At 42.0% G+C, this 17339-nt stretch overlaps 1 protein-coding gene across 1 annotated transcript in view; it reads right to left on the bottom strand.

Annotated features, from left to right (window-relative positions):
* Nucleotides 1-1727: 1727 nt before the first annotated feature.
* Nucleotides 1728-17339, bottom strand: part of slc38a8b (solute carrier family 38 member 8b) — a 25743-nt gene continuing 10131 nt past the window's right edge. Inside the window, 8 exon segments of the mRNA XM_031569742.2 lie at nucleotides 1728-2754; nucleotides 2903-2954; nucleotides 3977-4176; nucleotides 5438-5585; nucleotides 11024-11138; nucleotides 14951-15008; nucleotides 15436-15540; nucleotides 16540-16696. Coding sequence (XP_031425602.1) covers nucleotides 2652-2754; nucleotides 2903-2954; nucleotides 3977-4176; nucleotides 5438-5585; nucleotides 11024-11138; nucleotides 14951-15008; nucleotides 15436-15540; nucleotides 16540-16696 — 938 coding nt within the window. The 3' untranslated portion in view covers nucleotides 1728-2651.

Genomic DNA, 17339 nt, shown 5'->3' with positions numbered 1-17339 from the left:
TCATGTCCAAATAAATGGGCGATACGCCATTTTGCAACCGTCCGTGGTGGTTCAGCTGGTTGCGCTCCACCCAATAACACAACTTGTGATTAGACGAGAGAAAGTCAACATTGCAGCCAGCGATCTCATTCCCCAAAACAGTAAAGAGTTGTTTGTAAAGTTGATAAAATAAGTAAATAGAACTATTGCTTTTATCGCTGCAGGACAGTTTTTAACGTAAGTCGCTACGTACATCCGTTACAGAAATATTATTAAAAGTAACGAGTGCTTTTGCAATCGTAGACGACTGATAAGACCCCAGAGGCTTTTAAACACTGCCAGGTTAGCTTGATGTATTGAAGCACAGCCAAACACACATACACACGAGTGCAGAAGGAGAAAGACACATACACAAAGCTATCTCTAGCCTATTAGCAAATGCAACCGTTTGTAACTAACGTTGAGTTTCTTATAACTATCAAATCATTCGCTTACGATAGCAGATTGTTGACTTGAGATGAGGGGAGAGGTTCATCAATCCTGTCTTCATTCTCTGCCTCAGCTGACAGCAGGTGCTGCTGGCTTTGCCCACTTGATAATAGTTCTGCTAGCTGGCTATTAATGTTACTCTACTGGGGGCAAACTTTGCTCTGGCATGCGCATGTAGGCCTATATGAGCGCCATCGATTAAGAAAATATGTTATGTAACATGCATAACAGCGGCAGACCACATGCTCACCAACAATAAAAGGCGTCACAGTTACACTTGCAGATGTGTCTGCAGAATTTTTTTTTTTTGCAGATTAACTCACAATGCCGATTAATCGGTCGACCCCTACATTTTACTGTGGTCGCCCACCTAGGCTTAGATCCGGTTCTGTCTCCAGAGCAACGTGGCTAAACTACATAACAGAAACTTTTCTTATGATATCAGGTGAATCATTTATACTTCTCCATAGCGCAAACTTAACAGCCAAAAGGAGATACTGTGGTTCTATGAATTCAATTTAATCAAAATAGAATTATAGAATGGCATTGAAGAGGCCAGTACAGGTGATAACTTTTCATGTCCTACATATATGTTATATTTTATATTAATTTGGGGTTCTTCAGGAAATAAAGGCTAACCTATTGTAAAATCAAACATTCTGTCTAGACAAATTTTGAGAGCCGTGCAAAGATAGTTGGTCTGTGGGTTGCGTTTCTGTTATTAATTAATTTGTCACCGGCACAGACATGTAACTCATCAACCAATCACTCAGGTCAGTGAAAGCAAGCTTGTGCACAAGACTTGACATCAGCCAACAGAGTTTTTCTTTTAACTTAGGAGTTCTCGATCTCCTCAATAAAAAATGATCTCAGCAGCGTTGTGAATAGGACATAGGAGGAAACCTTTAGTGCGACTAATGCACTCAAAGTGGTAAGGGAAAATGTTGTAATGACCCAAGCATGGTTTTAGACATTCAGAAAGAACCTTTCCCATTTTCCATCGATGGGTATGGCATAGTGTACCAGGTCACACATCAGCAGTAAAGTTGCTCCAGGCAAAATAAACTCAGTAAATGGTCAAATGTGGTCAAATGATTACTTCTGTGTTGGTTTATTACATCGCCAAAAGAAATTGCAGTTGATTCTGTATTATAAACGGCTTAATCTAATTCAACCTAATATTCAGGCTATAGCCTGATCACCCGATTACCCGATTACATAGGCCTACCTGCAGTCGAAAACATAACACATGAAACCAATTCAAATGTAACCCTTTTATTCAGTATTCTTGACATCATTCTTATGAACACAAAGGTGTTTATTGGATTGATTGATTCGTGGTTGTATAGTATAATATTCATTGCATGGCAAGGAGTATTCTACTAGATTCATCAGATTTGGTGGTGGTGTGCTTGTGCATGCAGATGTCAAGGAAGGCTCTTTGGCCATGCCTGTATCAAACATGCATGCTGTTGTTTTTTCTGTAGTAAGAAATGTAGTTCTGCTGGTGGCTAGTGAAGAGAGGGTCATAGGATCCAAAAAAAAGCATGGAATAACTTTTCAGGATCTTGCTTATGACTGGCCTGTCACTGCTATATAACTGAAGTGAAAGAATGCCATTTAGGTCATCTTCATTCTATGCATTTAAAACACAACACCTAGACATGCCACTTCTAGTTTGATCCTGGGAAATCTGCCCTATTTTTTAAGCAGTTTTTTTGTTGGATCAACTAATAGCATGTTTTTATTTTCCCCATTTAGTTTCAAGACCTTATTAAACATCTATACACATATGGTTCAAATAAATAAACAATACAATGCAATACATTACAAAACACAATACAAATAAATATAATAAATAAATGTCTAATTAATACAATAAATGTATAATGACATATTCTGAATCTCCATGCTTTTAGTCTAGTTTTTGTGCAGAGCTCAAGAATGTACTGAATGTACTCTGGTGAACACTTTTGTCATCATTTGAAAAGAGCTGAAAGAAGTCTGTTTGCCCCGGAAGTATACATTAGACATTATTCTGATCACTGATTAGAATATAAACTCTGATCTTGAAAAACTCCAGTTTAATGTCAAAGCAAATCACATTATATATGACCAAAAGTGAAGGACATTTGGGGATCCAGTAAATTCTCAGATTTACAGTGGTAGTGAGATGAGGGGGATCAGAATTTGTGCAACAGTTCCATGACAGCAATGGTTGTACTCTGACCAAAGATGAAGACTCCAACAACCACTGTAATCACTCCCCACACGGTGAACAGTACCCTGTCAAAATAGAATAATCAGAACTATTATTATCATTGTTATTGTTGTTGTTGTTTTTCAAGACACCACCTCCTCCAAACTCTCTCATTGTTTACAAACAATATACAAAACTATCCCCAATCCACCCAAAGCAGAATATTGTACCCACCTAGTTCTGTAAGACAGTGCCTCTGTCTGCATGGTGAAGATCAGACACAGACCTGGAAAAAACAAATGATGGAAAGAAGTCAGAGAGAAGAATGCACAAGGAGAAGGGGGATCAATTTGGGCTGTATATCTCTATGTATCTTTAGTGAGTTGCCGTATTTACACTGAACACTGGTACATCTATTTGTCACAATGATGAATCACCCAAAGACATTAGTCCACTACACTTAAATAAGCTGAGTGTCACTTTTTTACATGTTATTATTGAATATTCACCGAAAAATATTGTGTTTCTTATCTCCCCCTAGGATTATCCAATAATTCCATGTTGTTTGAACCCCAGTTAGCACTGTAGCTAAAATTAAATGATGACATGTCTTTGTGTTTAGGCCAAACTGCTTAGGACCCTTTTGTGACCCTTGTAAAAGTCACTACAGCACTACAACAAACAAGTTGTGTGTCTCCTCATATGTGTAACATTTTTACATTTTCAGGGGGAAGTGGTTTTGCATGTATAGAATCCTGCTGAATTTAACATAGAAGCTTTGAAAGGACATTGAGAATGTGGTATGAATAAACTCTTTCAAATTTCTAAGGAAAATCACAGAAACACAAGGACAAAGGCATCAATAGCACACACCCGCTTAAGCATTTGTCAGGGAATGTTGAAAACTGATATGCTGTTGCCTTCACTGTGATCATACCTAGACTGGTGTACTGGTGAAACTAGACTAGGGCCTTTGTGACACATGTGCATATGTGTATATATATTGTCTTTCACCAGGGAAGACGAAGACACATGTGTGTATATATTGTCTCTCACCAGGGAAGACGAAGACACATGTGTGTATATAATGTCTCTTACCAGGGAAGACGAAGACACGTGTGTGTATATAATGTCTCTCACCAGGGAAGACGAAGACACGTGTGTGTATATATTGTCTCTCACCAGGGAAGTCGAAGACACGTGTGTGTATATATTGTCTCTCACCAGGGAAGACGAAGACACGTGTGTGTATATATTGTCTCTCACCAGGGAAGACGAAGACACGTGTGTGTATATATTGTCTCTCACCAGGGAAGACGAAGATGAAAAAAGCACTGATTCCCCCAATGACGCTGATGACCTCACTCATGTCTGGCACATAAACTGCAATCAGCAGGGTGACCGCCACCCAGAGCAGCGTCAGGATGACCCGGCAGCGATGCTCGAACTCGTCTGTCACTATGGAGGTCCGGTCACGGTAGCGTAGCACCAGCGCCAAGATCACAGACCTGGAACAGACCAGCGTACATTGTGTGATTAAGTATTCACTTAGAAAACAGTCAAATGGAACTCCCCATTGGAATGCATTTAGTTGTACATAGCCCACTGTATTGTTACTGTATGAGTATTCGCTTTAGTCAAGTTAATCACAGAAGTTTACAACTCACTGGTAAAATAGAAATTCAATTTCCAACAGGATGATGTGGGGTGAAATGGAACTAATAAACTGAGTTTCTTCTTAGCAGAAATATACATGAATGGAAAGTAAAGTTCAACTCCATTCTATCATTTGTGCAGGAATACACTGCAGAGGGATCATACAACAAAACCATGTGAACACCCCAATGGAATGACCGTCATTAAAGCTTATTGTGGCTTTGCAGGGCCATACATGACCTGGCACCTCATAATATCACACTGAGACGACTCTTTAAAACTGAGGATTAGAAGTGTGTTGAAACCAAATGGCTTTTCCACTGACCCTCCTCTAACTTCCTCATTTCCCTTTAGACTTCAAACCCCACTTTCAAAAGGCATTAATGCTGTGATCCTTCTCACCATACTGTCTAGTTCCTATCCATACTAAGTCCACATTTCACCAAAGCAGTCTCCAGATGCGACAATTGAACTGTATATCAATGTCAGTAAGCATTTCCACCTGAAGCAGGTACTGTCAGTGTGTGAGCTTGCTTACCTGCCATCACAGCAGCCTAAAGAGTGTGTGAGATTGCTTACCTGCCCGTACACAGCAGCTTTAAGAGTGTCTGCTAAAGAGTGTGTGAGATTGCTTACCTGCCATCACAACAGCCTAAAGAGTGTGTGAGCTTGCGTACCTGCCCAACCGCCCGTACACAGCAGCTTTAAGAGTGTGTGAGATTGCTTACCTGCCCAACAGCAGCCTAAAGAGTGTGTGAGATTGCTTACCTGCCCAACAGCAGCCTTAAGAGTGTGTACTAAAGAGTGTGTGAGCTTGCTTACCTGCCATCACAGCAGCCTAAAGAGTGTGTGAGATTGCTTACCTGCCCAACAGCAGCTTTAAGAGTGTGTGAGATTGCTTACCTGCCCAACAGCAGCCTAAAGAGTGTGTCTAAAGAGTGTGTGAGCTTGCTTACCTGCCCAACAGCAGCCTAAAGAGTGTGTCTAAAGAGTGTGTGAGATTGGCTACCTGCCCAACAGCAAAAAGAGTGTCTACTAAAGAGTGTGTGAGCTTGCTTACCTGCCCAACAGCAGCCTAAAGAGTGTGTCTAAAGAGTGTGTGAGATTGCCTACCTGCCCAACAGCAGAATAATGGGATAAATGGTGATGATGGAGAGGCCAAAGAGTAGCCTCGCTATGATCATTGTGACATCATTTCCGGGATAGGACATCAGAATATCAGAGGCCACACCCCGTCCAAATGTCAGGAAGCCAAACACACCTGTAAAAGTATAACAGCATAACTTGATAAGTTCGTAGGGGGGGGCATGTGATCAAAAGAAAGAGGGGAACATTCATTCAAAACTAAACCCACTAACAAGTTCAACTAATTTTTATATTTTTAAACTCCACCTGGAGAAAACTATATGTTTAATTACCATGGTAGCATTAACTTCAACAGAAATCCCAATCAGTGCATTGAAAATGCCATATTCCTTTTATTAAAGAGGACCTATAATGTCCTTTCAATGTTCATGATTTAGTTTTGAGGTCTTCTAGAATAGATTTACATGCTTCAATGTTCTATTAACATATTATTTCCTCATCCTGTCATCTCTATTCACTCTCTGTCTGAGGTCTGAAACGCACTGTTAGAGCTCCTGTTCCTTTAAGCATTAGTGTACAACTGTAAGTTATCCACATAGCTGAGAGCGTGCACTCCATAGGCTCTTATAATGTAACCAAGTGGCAGCAAATACAGAGACAAAAAAGTTGACCTACAGCTGAACCTCGTGGGACATTGAATATCCAGTTTCCAGTAATCCAGTTTAATATAGTCCCTGAGTTCTACATTAGTAAATTGGGGTTTATTGTGTCAAATACCTCACCTTCTAACCATCAAAACTGTTGGTCCTGTTCACCTTATGTTTAAACTAGCGCTATTGACTTCTTGTCAATACAGATCCATGGGCCGATGATGACACAAGTGAGGAGTAAGCATGGATCGTAGGCAGTGGCACACTGAGAAGAGGGCATACAAAAATAGTTGGCAACACGAGTATTTTTTACAGAAATCAATTCTAAGGCAGTCAGCCTCATCTGCAAATAGCGAGTGGCTGTTTTTAAAGAATATAACATCCGTCGGCACTATGAAACGAAACATTCGTCATAGTTCTCCAAGTACAGAGGTGATGAACGAAAGCTAAAGGCAGGAGATTTGCTAGCCCAGCTAAATGTACAGCAACCTACTTTGCTTCAGCCTTCATCAGTACAAGAAAATTCTCCCCGGGCAAATTACCGGATCAGCAAAATAATTGTAAAAAGTGGACGAGCGCTTTCATGCAGTGATTTTGTCAAAGAGTGTCTGACTGTGGCTGCTGAGACTGTGTGTGTGGCTTTCTCTCGAATTAGCCTGTCCCGGAACACCGTTACCCGCCGCATTGAGGATGTGGCTCAAGACGTGAGCAAATGGGCAAATCGTTGCGAAAGCAGGTAGATTTTCTGCCTTCTCCATCGCCTGCAACGAGAGCACAGATATCTCCGACTCTGCACAGTTATTGGTCTTTTTGTGTGGGGTCAGTGAGGATTTTGGAGGTGTGTCAGGAGCCGGCCGGCCGGCCTTGAAACTCTATCGGGCACAACAAAAGGAACGCCTATTTTTTTAAGCAGTGGAAAGAGTTGTGGAGAGGAATTATCTGAAGTGGGAAAATCTGAAGGGCATCACAACCGATGGAGCTCCGGAAATGGTCGGTAAGAATTCAGGCCTTACTACACTGATGTCAGAGAAAGTCCGTGAGTGTGGAGGGAGGGCAGATTTTATAATACCATTGCATTTTACACCAAGAGCAGTTGTATGCCAAATCGATCGGCCTGAAGAATGTGATGCAAGACGTTGTTTCAATCGTAAACAGTATTCGTTCTAAAGCGCTCTCACATCGTCAATGTCGAGCTCTGCTGAATGAGATGGAGGCAGAGCATGGTGATGCGCTGTACCACCAGGAGGTGAGATGGCTACATACAGTACATAGCGCAGTAATATGCCTACGGACCCTGGTATGGCAATGGCACAGAGGCCATTCTCCATATTAAACGTCATTGTAGCGTGACCCTAACCCTAACCCAATTTTGAAGCTGTTATTTTAAGGTAAAATTGCTAATCCTAACCCTAACTCTAAAATACAATTGCTACATACTGTTACTTTAACATAACATTCTTTTTTATATAATATTATCTGAATAGATGATGCACAGCATGTATGTATAATCTTGAATATTTGAAATAACTAAATACATACGTATAAGAATACGTCAACAGACTTTTAAAGTGGGCTCCAGAGACCCATAGCCTAGGGATCCTTAGTAACAGAATGGATGACTGCTTAATGGTAATGGGTTTCATAGCATTTTTGTAATAAAACAGCTAAACTCAAAAATCTTATCAGATGGGGATCTAAATTGTGGCAGTTTAGGGGTCTTTGATATACAAGAGTTTGAGAACTGCTGTGCTAAATAATATTTGAACATGCCAATTACAGTGCTGTTTTTGTATGTGTATTCACCTTCACCTAAAAATAAAACTGACATAAACAAATAGTGAAAGCTGGTTTTCACAATGAAACAAATGGCACTAACACAATAGACAGGATCTGGAGGGGTTTACCTTCGATATTAACAGATGAAGCGCTAAGGTTAGCCGCGCTGCTGTTGCTTGGTTGAGATTCATTAACATTATCGTCACTTCGTAGCGCATCAAAAACGTGACATTCCTGTAAAGTTATTGCATGCTGTGTGGACAAATGTTTCTGCATATTGGTAGTATTTCCCCCCTTTGATGAAATAGACGTTTTGCAAGCATTGCAAGTGGCCCTGTCTTCGTCTTTTCGCATGAAATATAACCAGACTTTTGAACGCCTCTGCCTAGACACCATGTTGGCTGCGGTCTAAACAAAACAAGGCTCCGTGCGTGTGACGTCATCGCGCATGTGCAAACGGCACTGGAATTGATAGCGGAATTGTTAAGGACTTTGGCTAATGATTCCAAGGAATGGATCCACTGGGAACCGGTTCTCAATAAGATCCAGTTCTTGATTCCCATCCCTAACGGCCAGCCCCAGTCCATCCACGTCACATCCATATTTGTCCATTTCTCTTGCTACTTGTTCGGCTTTACCTGTTGTGTATAGCACATTCCAGCATCCTAACCTTGTGATTGTCTTTGGTGTTTCCAATTACTTTGTCGTTCGCTGGACTTCCCTTTGGCTTTGACCCAGTGATGTCATGATGTGTTTAGCTGTAACTCCGTCCACAGTCAGTCAGCTTCGACAAGGCTGATTGAATTTCAATTTTAATTTCGTTTGAACAGCTTGCGCGCAAAGAGTGGGAGCCGCAGCACACAGACGCGCAAAGAATGTTATGTTAGAATGTCCTGTTAGACAATGATAGCGGCTTGCGGCTAGCTAGTTTTGGCCAAACGCCATTAACGAAGACAGAGAAATCCATGAGGGGGAAAATGGATCGCTTTATTATGAGGAGCAAACCACAACTAATCAGTGCAGACGAACCACCTAAAGAAAAGAGAGACAGTATCATGAAAGCTACCGGTCTTATGGCTTCCGCTGGACCGGGGATGTCCACTGCCCTCAGCCCAAGTGCGTCAACTGACGGGAGAAGTTGGCTAATGCTAACATGGTGTAAGCTGAAAAGGGCACTTGGAAACCACACATCCCTTTCATGTTGAGAGAAACTTGGCCTTCTTCAAAAGAGTGCGGGATGTGAACCAGAGGCAGCAAGACCATTTGTTGGATTGTGTGAAAGTGTCTGATAAGGTGATGGAGGCAAGTTATATGCTAGCGGAGCTTAATGCAAAGCAGAAGAAATATCACACAATAGAGGAGACGCCCATCTTCCTTGCTTTCCAAAAAATTACAGGTGTCATGCTGGGTTCAGATGCCGCAAATGCGCTATCAAAAGTGCCTTTGTCTGACAATACAATCAATAGAAGAATCGACAACATGTAAGATGACATAGAGCAACAATTGACGGAGAAACTGCAGGTCAGCGGAACATTTTCTCTACAAATAGACGAATCCACTGACATAAGTGGGGCTGCCCAACTTCTGGCAAACGTCAGATATGTTGAAGGTGATTCTATCAAAGAATTCTCTGCAAAGAAATAGAAAGCCATACAACAGGAGAAGAAATATCCAGGGTAACTGATGACTATTTAAAAGAGAAAAGTCTGACTTGGGATATGTGCTTCGCCAAGGTGAAAGCTCAAAACCAAAATATTGTGACGAACCACTGTATTTTGCATCGAGCCAAAACCATGCCCCCGGAGTTGGCTGAGGTGCTGGATTAGGCTGTGCAGGAGGTGAATTACATCCAAACTGTGCGCTGAGATAGGAGCTGACCACCAAAGCCTACTCTTCCACACAGAGGTACGTTGGCTGTCACGGGGAAAAGTCCTGTCCCGTCTTTATGAGCTTTGAGGAGAGGTTTTGGAATTTTCAAATAAACACGCTGTCCCACATAAGGACAAGCTCGCGGATCAGAGGTGGTGCGCCAAGCTGGCTTACCTAGCAGACATATTTGGGCACCTGAACGAGTTAAACGCCAAGCTTCAGGGCAGGAATGAAAACATTCCATCGTCCACAGACAAGATTTGGGGGTTTATGGGCAAGTTTATCCTGTGGCAGGAGGCTTTGGAACAGGGCTCCATGGAGATGTTCCCACAGGCAGTCAGAGAGCGTGCTGTATTTGCTGAAGACCTTCAGACATTAAAAGATAGGTTCAGGCGCTACTTTCCACATGTGGCCGACATCGAGGTCTTTGACTGGATTGAGACCCATTCAATCAGGAATCCTCAACAGAAAAGCTCATTTTGAGAGAGAGAGAGGAATGTGCAGAGCTCCGTATGGACCGCACAAATGAAACTCAAATTTAGTGAGCTCCCACTGGATGAGTTTAGGTTGGCTTCTGCATCAGAGTACCCAACCATCTTCTGTCACGCGATTGAACAACTTCTACACATTGGTTTTTGGTTTGCTGCACGGCAGTGGAGTGGTAGCTTGCTCCGGGCATTTTCGCACTTTCTTGTACTTTGCACTTGGTTGTCTTTACAGGTTTTTATAGTGTGGTGCTGTCATGGCAAAAAGTGACCGGGTGCCAAAAAGAGCCCGGGTGATGTAATATTGGCTTTCGAACGACTCTTGAGTGACAGTTGCTATACCAACGCTTAGCATTACGTAACCCGGGCACTTTTTGGTCAGTCTCAAGAGTCGTTCGAAAGCCATCAGCTACTTGTTAGTCACTTAATATTGGCATGAATTCACAATTAATATGAATTGTATTTGGGGCATGCAACCCTTGTGATGTATTGAGTCACTACATTTACTTTGTGAATTTGTGAATGAAAGGTCAAATATATATCATAAAACATATATTAACTTCTTCATAATTACATTTTTATACTATGGGACATACAGCTGAAAGACCTGTCTCAAAGAGACATATTGGCGACATAAAAACCCACTTGTAAGTATAACTGTATATCAAAGTATGCATATCCGTAACTTGTAACTTGTAAAATGCAGCTCAAGTTGATCAGAGAAGTACACAGAAGTTGTAGGTTACTAATCATTTTAAGGTATGTGTCCGCATTTCTTAAACATCATGCAAGGTATATCTTTAATAGGTTTAACAGTCTCTTGTTTGCCTTACCAGTCAGAGTATAGATGAGAAGGCAGAAGAGCATAGACACCACAGAGATGAGGATCCAGTGAGAGAGCTTCTTATTCTCCATGCTACTGTAGATGGTGATGCAGGCTTCGTGACACTGAAACACAATTAGACACCTTGGCTCTTAAAACTCTCAAGATCTCTATGCTCTAATCTCACTTTTATTACTGTCCTACAGGCTTCGTGACACTGAAACACAATTATATTATTAATTAATATTAAGTAATTATACACCTTGGCTCTTACAACTCTCAATATCTCTATGCTCTAATCTCAGGTTTATTACTGTCCTAAAATATGAACAAAAAGAAAAGGAAATATACAACAGAAAACCTAAAGGCCAGTCTCCACTACCCCTTTGACTAAGATTCTCAGGAGGTAACACAATGCGCTTCACAGAAGGAAATTGAAACCCACGTCAGCTACTTCTTATTCAACAACACTTAACCATTGTACCACTGATCACACATGGTACATTTGCCACACTCAAAAGTGGCATCTACAGTATTGTGATAGGCAAGCCAGCAGATCAAAAACAAATCTGGCCCCCCACTGACTAGACTTGACGCTCATCTGCCCCCAGGTAATTTGAGTTTGGGACCCCTGCTATAGACCATCATATGCCACTGTAAGGCTCTAAGTTGTGGACCGATAAGCTTTGGATCTTACCACACAGATGGATTTCTAGTTTCAATTATTCTGCTGTATGTGTGGGTCACTTGCTTACATAACATCACCAAGTCTAATGCCAACATACCGACGATAATAAAAAAAAATAGTAAACATAAGCATAATAGAAAACAGTGAATGAACAGAAACACAAAAGAAATAGCTGACAGTGATTTAACACAAAGTCAAAAACACCTTCCTGAATACAAAAGTTTTTAGGCTAGTCTTAAAAGAGTCCAGTGTCTGTGTTGCCCTTAGGTGGTCAGGGAGGCTGTTCCATAGGTGTGGCGCTGCCGAGCAAAAGGCCCGGTCACCCATGGTGCGGAGCTTGGTGTTGGGGACCCGGAGGAGCGAGCTGTTTGAAGATCTGAGGCTGCGGGTGAAGGTTTGGGGAGTGATGAGTTCTTGTAGGTAGGGGGGTGCATGTCCATTTATGCATTTATGGGTGAGTAGTATAACTTTGTAGTCAATCCTGAATGAGACAGGGAGCCAGTGTAGTGAGTGTAGAATGGGTGTTATGTGCTCATATTTCTGGACCCTCATCAGGATCCTGGGAGCGCTGTTTTGAATGTATTGCAGCTTCTGGATGTTCTTGCCAGTGATCCCAGTAAAGAGTGAATTACAGTAGTCCAGTCTTGAGGAGATAAATGCGTGGACGAGCTTCTCTACATCTGACAGGGTTAAAGTGGGGCGGAGTTTGGAGATGTTTTTGAGATGATAAAAGGAGGTTTTGCACAGGTGTTTTATATGGTCATTAAAAGTCAGGTGAGGGTCAAACCTAACTCCCAGATTAGTGACTGTGGAGGAGAGGGGGATGACCTGGCCGTCGAAGGTGAGATGAGTTATGGAGGATGACTGAACCTGGTGTGGAGTGCCAACAAGAAGGGCTTCAGTTTTGCTACTGTTTAACTATGTCTGCTGATGACACGACCGAGGGGGAGCATGTAAATAATGAAGAGGATGGGGCCGAGGACTGACCCTTGCGGAACACCACAGGAGACAGGGAGCAGTCTGGACTTCCATCTTCCCAGTGAGACATTCAGTTCTGCCAGAAAGGTAGGACTGAAACCACTTGAGTGCAGAGTCTGATAGTCCAATGGTGGTGTGGAGGCGCTCTAGGAGGATAGTGTGATCCACTGTGTCAAATGCAGCAGTCAGGTCCAGGAGTATGAGGAGTGAGGGGGATCCTGCATCGGCTGTCATTAGCAGGTCATTCGTCACCCGTTTCAGTGCTGTGGGCTGAACGAAATCCGTTGTGTTGTTGTGTTTGAGGTGGTCCTGAAGTTGAGAAGCAACTACCTTCTCTAACACCTTGGACAGGAAGGCAAGGTTGGAGATATGCCTGTAGTTGGCTAGAACCTCCTGGTCCAGGGTGGGCTTCTTGAGAAGGGGACGGGTGACAGCAACCATGAGAGCAGGTGGGACACAGCCAGACTGAAGGGAAAGGTTAACAACTTTGGTGATGAAAGGACTGAGAGTGGGGATGTGTGACTTGAGCAGAGCAGTGGGGATGGGGTCCAGGGTACAGATATGTATATGTATATCTATATGTCTTGTCTTATCTGTTGTTGTGCGTGTGCACTTATATGTTTCACCGTGGGAGACGTTTTTTTCGATTCCTTTGTATGTCTTAACATGCAAAGTAATTGATAATAAAGCTACTTTGACTTTGACTTTGACTTTGAGATACAGGATTGAATTTTTCTGAGGATTTCCTTAACATGGCTCTCCTGAACCTCAGCGAGATGTAGAGGAGACAGCACACTCGCAGATAAGGTGTTGGTGTCAGAGACACCAACAGAGTTAGACCTAATACTGTCAGAGTTAGACCTAATACTGTTAACGGTAACTGAACATTGACCCTTGTGTAGACCTAATACTGTTAGCTGTAACTGAACATTGGTCCTTGTGTAGACCTAATACTGTTAACTGTAACTGAACATTGAGTGGATGAGTGCGTGATCTCTGAAAGAAGTGTCCATATAAATCATTTATCCTTCACCTTATTTCACAAGCCCGAGGTGGCCCACAAACAGCTGATTCCCCTAATTAACTGCAGGATGTGTTCAGATCCCTGCCATCTAAGAGACATTTTTTATTGTGATCGCTGTGTGTGTTGTGTTATGCCACGTGTTTCCCCCTGTTTGTTTATTTCGTCATGTGTTTGTTGTGTTTCTGTGATCAGGCCATGTGCGCTCTGTCATTGTCCGGAGACTCCGCCCTCTGCTACTTCCCGGCATTTTTTCATCTGTTCCCCATCATATCCCTGATTGTTTGCCTGATTTGTTTCTCCTGTGTCTTGTTAATTCCCATTGTTTGTTTCACCTGTGTCTTGTCTTTGTTCCCCCTTCTATATATAGTTCTGTCTTTCTGTATTCCCCTGTCGGATTGTAATTCATTGTCTGTGAGAATCTATGCCTGAATCCTGCATTTTTTCGAGTACCTGGTATCGTATAAGATTTTCAGATTTTTGATCTTCTGTGTTTTTGCCTTTGGAGTTCTGTTTGCCTGTTATTTACATTTAGTCATTTAGTCATTTAGCAGACGCTTTTATCCAAAGCGACTTACATATGTGCGACTTACAATGTATACACATTTTACATTTTCACTGATGGCACACTGCACATCAGGAGCAATTAGGGGTTCAGTGTCTTGCTCAAGGACGCTTCGACAGGGAATCGGACTAGCAACCTTCTGATTACTAAACGACTTCTCTACCACTGTACCACTGTCGCCCCACTGTCGTTATCTCATTGGACTTTCTGATTTTTGCTCTACTGTGTTTTTTCCCTTTTGGAATTCTGTTTTTGCCTTACTGTGAGAAAGCCTAACAGGATGTGCACCAAGAGATTTGAAATTCATCCACAGTAATTTCCCTGGAAGATGTACATGCTAATCTGACTGATTTAAGGTGTGTCTCAACCCATATAAGGATCATTGTGGGGGTGGATGCTAGGCACGTTTGTAATGACTACATGATCTTACACTTATCTGACTCATGGCCAGATTTATGAAGAGAATTGGGCATACATTGTGCTTATGTCTGACAAAACATCTCTGTACACAAAATGTGGTAACGTGCGTACATATGATTTTATAATAAGTTGTATGCAAAGACTGATAAGGGAAACCTAAGGGAACATGTGTCATTTAGCATGACAATCACAGTTTGCATTTCAGTTGTGAATGAACACCTTCGGAAAAACATGCGTATAAAACTGGTAATTCAGTTTGACCAACCTGAAACCCAAAGCAGATGGTAGGAACGACACTGAACATTGAAGCCCATGATTCCAACCTTATAATAGAGGAAAAGAGAGAAATGGGGTGAGAGAGTAAGTGGGAACCTTTGTATTTCCTTTGAGCATCAAACATACACACATATTTACCCTTGGCTGTGCTCAGGAGTAAGGTCTTTGAACATCAAACATACACACATATTTACCCTTGGCTGTGCTCAGGAGTAAGGTCTTTGAGCATCAAACATACACACATATTTACCCTTGGCTGTGCTCGGGAGTAAGGTCTTTGAGCATCAAACATACACACATATTTACCCTTGGCTGTGCTCAGGAGTAAGGTCTTTGAGCATCAAACATACACACATATTTACCCTTGGCTGTGCTCAGGAGTAAGGTCTTTGAGCATCAAACATACACACATATTTACCCTTGGCTGTGCTCAGGAGTAAGGTCTTTGAGCATCAAACATACACACATATTTACCCTTGGCTGTGCTCAGGAGTAAGGTCTGCAGTGTGCTCCTCCTTCATGTAGTACTTGACTATGATCGCCACAGAGAGGTATGTTGCTGCTAGTGTCCCTAAAACACTACAACACATTGTGATGACATAGTGAGCAAGTGCATTCAAAAGAATATATAATAGCAGTACATACAATGTATTTGTTACAGTCATAGTATATGTATTTAGATTCAGCACCATAGCACCATAGCATTTCCATGACTTCAAACCAACACATATGTGGCAGAATGGATGTTTGTTGTCTCCCTGCCTGGTCCATTCAGGTTTCTAGTGCCCTGCTTCCTTAATCACTTAGGGCTATATTATCCCATTCACGCTTAAGTCCATTTTTTGTGTGTGCTTATAGTTAAGCACATTTCAGTGACGCGTATATTCTGCCTGTGTGCTTCAATCATGCCCACAGCAATTAACTGCAGAATGAAGGCGGGCTCATGAAGAAGGAGTAAGTCACAACCTTGTGGCTGTTTGGGAAAATGTGGAGTGTGGACTTTCACATTAACCTTGTGAATGTCATTTAATCCATGCAAAACATAAAACAGACTTTGAGTTTGTAAATTAAATCAATGGGATTTGGGGTGGCTTTCTCTTGTGTATCTCCCTTTCCCTTCCTCCTGGAGTACCTCCCTTCCCCTTCCTCTTGGAGTACCTCCCTTCCCCTAGCTGGTCTGCCACACCAGCGGTCAGCCTCAGATCTAAATCCAATCCTTGTCCTTTCCTAATTGATGTGTAGATTGTATGATTGATGGTTCTTTTATTATTGTTTCTATTCTTCTGTTGTTTTTCTTAATACAATATCATTAATGGATGGAACCACGTCTCCTGCTTCTTAGTATAATCAACCTGAATGCCTTTTGGGGTTATTGAGGTTGGTTTTGGTTTGGTTTGGTTTGAGGAAAATATTTCCTTGGGTGAAATTTCCCAGGGTGGCGTACGTGGATATTTTACACACAACCACTTTCCACAAACACATAAATGCATAAATAAAAAAAATCATAGATTATTAAATTGTAAGTATTAAATGTAATTCTAATTACAGAATTCTAATGAACGTATGTAGCGTGCCCACCTGGTGTACTTCTGAATGCCGATCTCTTTAGAGATGGAGAGGGGCAAGATGATGATGAGACACATGATGAAGAGGACAAAGCGATGGTCACTGTACCAATAATGTGGCATCTCTGCTTCAGTCAAGCCTGTTATTGTCTCGTATAGTGATACACACACTGGCAACAGAAATGTGTGTGTACACACATACACACACACACAAATACAAAACACAGAAACACAAACACAGATGTATTAGTGTAAACTGCTTTCACAATTTTTGCCTTACTTGTTCCACATTATCCACGCTCAAGATTTCTAGTCTTCTCAAGTTGTCTTGAGTCTCCCAATATTATCTTGACTTGAAAGCCCACCAGTACAACTTGGTAGCTTTCTGTCATGAGTTGGGACATTGTTTGGCCTCTAGAGCAGGGGTTTTCAACCAGGGGTTCGTGGCCCCCTGGTGGTCCGCGACGGCATTGCAGGGGGGTCCGCAACGAGCCTATGTTGATCAGTTCACCATTGACTTTTTTTATTTGTATAAATATACACGGGCCCGTCGACATATTTATGTATGAGTAGCAAAGTCTCATTTTGTTTCCACCTGCTTGTTAGTGTCACATGACCAATCACCTAGTATTTATACCCAGCCCCTTGACACACTCATTATGAAGTCTTAGTGATCCGTGCACCTTGATTCACCACGCTGAAGCGACCGCTTGTCCTCCCGTGAGTTCTTCTGGATGTTTCTAGTTTGGTTTCTACTGTTTAGCAGTTAGATGCTTCTTTGTTTTTTGACTCATTCTGGAGCTTGAAATCACC

Source organism: Clupea harengus, chromosome 6 (assembly GCF_900700415.2).
Source record: "Clupea harengus chromosome 6, Ch_v2.0.2, whole genome shotgun sequence".
In the NCBI taxonomy this organism is placed as follows: Eukaryota; Metazoa; Chordata; class Actinopteri; order Clupeiformes; family Clupeidae; genus Clupea; species Clupea harengus.
The sequence above is the reverse complement of the archived record's forward strand: the minus strand, read 5'-3'. Positions and strand labels throughout refer to the sequence as shown.